The sequence below is a fragment of the Pongo abelii genome, chromosome 3 (genome assembly GCF_028885655.2).
Source record: "Pongo abelii isolate AG06213 chromosome 3, NHGRI_mPonAbe1-v2.0_pri, whole genome shotgun sequence".
In the NCBI taxonomy this organism is placed as follows: Eukaryota; Metazoa; Chordata; class Mammalia; order Primates; family Hominidae; genus Pongo; species Pongo abelii.
In genome coordinates, this window is record NC_071988.2 from 191,432,639 (window position 1) to 191,438,638 (window position 6,000).

The window sequence follows — 6,000 nt, forward strand, 5'->3', positions numbered from 1 at the left end:
GGAAATGTTCAAATCTGTTGATAACATTCAATATGCTTTGGCTAAATGCATGAGGAGGCCACATGGTCACAGCCTAACCAAACACAGAACATAACTAATAAACTAAAGCAACATTCCACGTTATCACTTTCAGCTTTGCACAACATATGGAAACAGGCTCACTGCACCACTTGGTTGTGTCAGAACACTTAAGGGAGGAGGATGCACATTTGGGATTTATTACAGTCACTCACCTAAGGGAAGTGTCCAAAGAAGTGCCTTACAATATCCATGTGGCTTCATGTTACAGAATTCTCACTCTTAAAAGGAGTCTTTTCTAGAAATGTATTGATCTTTCAGGTGTTTGAACTATATGTATGGCCCTGACTGTTGTGAATATTTGAAAGCAAAAGGTACTAGTAACTTATTGAGAAACCCTTTTTTAAAAAAAAAGGGGGGGGGGGGGCAGGAGATGGGGGAGGGGTAGCAGGGGGAGGGGTCTTGCTACGTTGTCTAGGCTAGACTTGAACTCCTGGGCTCAAGTGATCCTCCCGCCCCAGCCTCTGGAGCAGCTAGGACTACAGATGCAAGTAGCTAGGGGCTAGAGGCGAGTGCCACAGCAGCTGGCTCGAAAAACTATTTTAAACTAGAAAAAAGGCTGTTCTTTTTCTAAGTATTGCATCAATTGCATCAACTCAGACAACTGAATAGGTTTGTTTTTGTCCTCCATCCTCCCCCAGCAAAATAACAGACATATTTCCTCTTCCATCCACCTCAACTATTTTATCCCAGTTATAAGGCTCAAGTTTAGTTGAGTTTCTTGGCAAGTAATTTTTCTCATGCTAAAGAAGAAACAGGAAGTAACTTAGGAAAAGCATATAAACCAGAAAAATAATACTAACATGATCAAAATCTCCAAATAATTTACCTAAGAAGTTCAATTTTGGGAGCTTAGCAGTTCAGATAAATGAGAATTACATAGTCAATTTCCATGTTAGCAAGAAAACTTAAAATTCAAAAGACATTGAGTGTTTGAGCCTCTCCTTAAATTCCTCTTTATCGGTGAACAAACATTCAATGCATTCCTCGCAACAGGTAAGGCAGTGTCAACAACTAAGATACAGTATTCCAGGAAGCCATGCCTTCCCTAGTCTAATTAACAGGGAAACAAAACCTTTCCAAAGATGCAAATCTACACCTTTATTAAGCTAAACAGACCTACATCAGGTGTCTCAGAAATTATCAACTTGATCACTGGTTCTGGGATTAAAATATTCGAGTCCAAATAAGTAAACTCTATAAAAAAAAAGGAAATCTAAGAAAAGCACTGTAAGCAGATCAGTTTCACAACATGTGGGCTCCAAATAAGGAAAAGAAAACCTCCTTATCCCAAAATTCTCAATATCTTTAAATAAATAAATATGTCAAAAGAAACCTGACAGCCTTAATGATGAAACTGTTTTCTGATCAGGTTTTCTAGTGATTAAAATGGTCTATATACTTAAATACTTCCTATCATTTACAAAAGATGAGCCTGAGAAAGAAGTAGGAAAACTATTCTGTTAAAACTGCCTGGTATCCACATCTGTGAATTATGGGATCTAATGCCATCCCAATGGGCAGTTCCTGTATTAAATGAAAGATGTCACTTTTGAGTGCTTACTGAGGACATTTGAAAAAAAATTCTCACTAGATTAATTGTTCTTTAAAAGCAGATTTTACCAGTTTGGCCAATAATTTAGAATTCCTTCTTCTTACAAAAATGAAGTTGTTTTAATTACTGATGCTATTGACTACTTTTTATTTTTGCAAAAATGAGAAAGCACATTTTATCAGGAATCCATCACCTGCAACATAACTTATATTTATTAGAAATACCTATATTTCTAATAAATATAGATTATTTATATATATTTCTAATAAATACAGAAATTTTGTGTGGCAGTTGTGGTAGCTGTCCAAATAATTAGCTTCATCTAAAATTATTTCAGCCCAAACTCAAATCCCAAGAAAAATCATTTTGATGGAAATACTTCATTTCATTCACTACAAAGCCCAACATAAAGCTAGATGTTTTAGTGTAGTCCTAAGTGACATTTTGTTGCTACAGCAACGAAACTCTGCTACCTGTAGCCATGATTTGTTAAGAATTCCACCAACGAGTAAATTCTGTGCTGTGTATTCATAAAACCAATAGAATGATTCTAAGCAACATAAAAATTAAGGCTTGATTTCCTATTTATGATTTACCCACACACATATTTACAACATATATACTACATATGTACTACATACATGTAATTATGACTCTCAGCCCCATCAAAATGATAAAATACCAAATATCCATTTTAAAATGGGCACAGAACAAAAGCTGGTTTAGATTTCATTCACTAATTGCTGCTTGTTTCCCAAAATTTATCTTAAAAGATAACAGAGACTATCTAGAGATAATTTTCAAAACAATAAAATTTATTATTTATATCCAATCTCATTCCAAGATGGGGGAAAAAAATATTCAGAGGTATAATCTATCTGTTCCAATATGTGTGGTTTCCTAAGCAATAAGTTGACTTCGAAAACACCAAGCTAAAGAATAAAGAAAAAATGTGGACATCACCACCTTTATTCACCAAACTACCTCTGTAGGCTACTTACCCTCACTGGGGGGCTCCAGGCTTGCACCCGAGGCTGCTGTCCACCCTGGGAGCTCTGCAGATCTTTTGAGCTACAATTAGCCACAGTGCTGCTCTGAGACCTTAATGCATTTGTGCAGTTGGTCCCACTTCCCCCACCAGGACCAGGTTTCCAAGGCCTCTGTTTGATGCCATCCAGAAGTCTGACCAGCAAGATGTTACTGGGAAGCTCCTCGACACCCGAGCCAACGAGAGTCCTGCACTCGGGACATCTGAGTTCATTTCGAGAACCTACGATCCCCAGCAAACATCGCTTGCAAAACGTATGCTGGCAAGGCAAGACCTTCGCAGAAGCATCAAGGCGCTCTAGACACACCGGACACTCCAAAAGATCCAACAAGGCTGATTCATCCATCTTTATCTACTTTACTGAGAAAAAAGCTTCAGAAATGTTCATAGTTGTGTGCATCCCTTAAAATGACTCATGTAACATCCATTTCAGACTTTGCTCTAGAGTCATGGGGAAAAAGGGGAAAAGAGAACATGAGTGTTGTTATCTAGGGAAAAAGTTCACAAGGAGCCAAGAATCAAAAAGTACCCAAAAGTACACTATTCCCTGTCTGAATAGTGTAGCTTTGCTTTGGAATGTGGGTTCCTAAACTCCAAAGTCAACAACTGAAAACAAAACAGGCTTTCTAAACAACGCAAAATTAACCCCTGAAGATATCTAGGGATTCCTGGGCAAAAACAAGGCACAGGGTATTACATAATTCCCGCAGAAGGATTTATGAAGTGCAATAAGGAACATAATTTCTTAAGCTCTGAAAGTGATATCAGCTGCCTTAATAAAGGCTTCAACTCACAGGAGAAGCTGACAGAGGCCATTGAAAGTTTCCTCTACCTGAAATTTACTTTTATATCCAACTAAATTCCCTTTTTTAAGCCACTTTAGCGTTTAAGAAACCATGCCTCATGTGATCGCTCGTGGTAAATGATCCCAATATTAAATACATATGTTTCTTCGCTGTTCTTAAAAATAGAACTGTTTAATCTTGCCCAACCAAAAAGAGCTGAAAGTTGACAATTCTAAAAGACACAGATTTGCTTGAAAGCAGCTAAAACAGAAAAGCGCCCTTCAGGGCAGTAGTTGATAAACTCAGAAACACATTTCTGAACGGCCTGTCCTAATCCCATTCAGAAAAGCTGGCAAAATTATCACCAAAAGAATTCGACAATGGAATGTTGGACTGGAAACTGTGGGCATATGAAAATGAGGCCATTCAGGAAAAAGCAAGCCACTTACTGCGCCGCTCTCCCCCCACCGCCAAAATAAATGTAAATGTGAATGCCCAGGAGAAAGGGGGTAAAAAGATTTGGCTGGGAGCATTAACAGCTGTTCTTGACAAAGCCGGAGCGGGGGAGCCCCAGGGCTGCACCGCCGCTCCCACGGCGCCGAGCACAGGTACTCCCAAGCCCGCAGGGAGGCGCGGCGGCCGCTCGCCGCAGACACACCCCGGGGCCAGGTGTCGGCGGCCCCCGGCAGGAGCCGGTCCCGGCCTGGGGCTGCGGCCCGGCGGGTCCCGGCGTGGGGATCTCACCCTACAGCCTCCCTCATCTCCGCCTCCCTTTAGGTCAGGCCGGGGACACAAATCCCCCTACACGACTGCGGGAAGTTTTCAAGGACTTAAAAATAAATGCGCAGGCTTAAGTTGCGAAACTCAGCCCCACAGAGTGCCACGGGGAAGCAGCTTTCTAGCCCAGCCGAGATAAGGCGACAGTCCCCAGAGAGACCGCGCCATCCGGGAAGCAGGGGGTGCTGGGCTGCGCCCGGGGAGACCGCGGCACGCAGCCCTGGCAGCTTCCTGCCCGGAGAAGGCAGAGGCCGCGGGCTGCTCCGCTTCCGCAGGTCCTGATTCCCGGCCCACGGGGACCCGAGGGCGAGGGGAGAGAGAGACCGACCCAGGGCGGGGATGGGGGAATGCCCAGACCACCGCCTTCTCCCCGGCTAGGGGTCCGCCGACGCTGGGTCCCCGCCGACCCCGCGCCGGCCGCGCGCCCTACCTCGCGCCTCGGCTCCTCCTCTTTGTTCGCGGCCCCGCAGCGGCGGCGGCGGCTGATGCAGATGCGGCCCCACCGCGCTTGCCGCTCGCAATGTCTCTGACGCCGCGGCGGCACCAGGAGACTCCTCTCTGCTGCCCCCCTCACGCGCGCACACACACCACACCGCCGCCGCCGCCGCCTCCCACTTTCCCAGCCAAGGAGGGCGGAGGAAGAGGAGGAGGAGGCCGGGCCGCAGCCGGCGCCCGGGGCGCAAGGGGGCGGCCCCGCGCCACAGCGCCTTCCCCGGGAGCGGGCGCAGCACCTCTCGGAGCCACCCGCCACCGCGCCGGCCTCCCGCGCTGAGGTGACCTGCGCCCAGTACCCCGCCGGAGCCCGGGGGCGGGATTGGGGCGGCGGCCTGAGGGGGCGCTGCAAGAGCCTAGAGGATGGGGAGCGGGGCCCCCAGGGGACTACGAGGGGAAGGCTCGGGGACGGACGCCTTCTCCCTGAGGAGAACGCGCCTGAAAAATGGAGCCACCGGACGGGGAGGCTGCGGGAGTGGAGGCTGGGGAAAGCAGGAAGAAGCCCCGGGGCAGGGTCCCGCCGCCTCCTCCTCCCCTCGGCGGGGCTGGGCGCCCTGGACGGACCCTTCCTCCCCAGGCTGGGCGAGTCGCGGCACGGGAGGGGCTGGGTCCGCGGAGGCGGCGGAAGCAGTCCTGGCGGGAACCGATCCCGCTGCGCTTTGCGTCTGGTTGCCCACCCCCGACACTTACTTGGTAGAGTCGGAGCGAAGTGTTGCCCCTTAGGGCCGAGAGCGGCGTGGTGAATCGATGGGGACAGTGCCGCGGCCACCTGTCCGCACCCAGCCATCAGTCACCCCGGGACCCAAACCGGAGCAAGCCTGGAGGACCGCTGGCCCCAAAGCCCAAGGCTAGGAAAACGGTAGTACGGACTTCCAACCCATTCTCGGGGGCTCTGTTATCCCTGCCCTAAGTGGGGAGAATTGAGTCTGACCTCAGGTGGGCGGGCTGGCACCGCAAAGCACGCTGAGAGGGGCCTCTTTTATCTGAGCCTGGGCGGCTGCCCTCATCGCAGTAATTTTTGTTTTGATTGCTCCAAGCACACACCTGTAAACCGAAGTGGAGTTTTGAAAAACATCTTGTCCATAGGTTTTGAGGTTTTTCAGTCTCGATTTAGTGGAGAAGCAAGTTAAAATTTTGTCATTGATCTAAAGTTGACGTTACTATATTTGCATTTACCATCAATTTACAAAAAGTTATCCCAAATACCTTTCCTCAAAGGTGGGCAGAAACTAGGTGGTTATAAGAAGAAAGGGTTGCAACAGATG

General features: G+C 47.5%; 1 protein-coding gene across 4 annotated transcripts in view; it reads right to left on the minus strand.

Annotated features, from left to right (window-relative positions):
• Window positions 1-5,683, minus strand: part of SH3RF1 (SH3 domain containing ring finger 1) — a 177,694-nt gene extending 172,011 nt beyond the window's left edge. Inside the window, exons 1-2 of one of the 4 annotated variants that reach the window (XR_010139416.1) lie at window positions 4,674-4,870; window positions 2,635-3,122 (exon numbers count right to left, since the gene is read on the minus strand). Coding sequence is in view for 3 of the 4 variants with exons in the window: in XM_009240435.4 (XP_009238710.1) it covers window positions 2,635-3,027 (393 nt within the window). In the remaining variant the exon portion in view is untranslated. 4 annotated transcript variants of the gene reach the window in all.
• Between the last annotated feature and the right edge of the window lie 317 nt (window positions 5,684-6,000).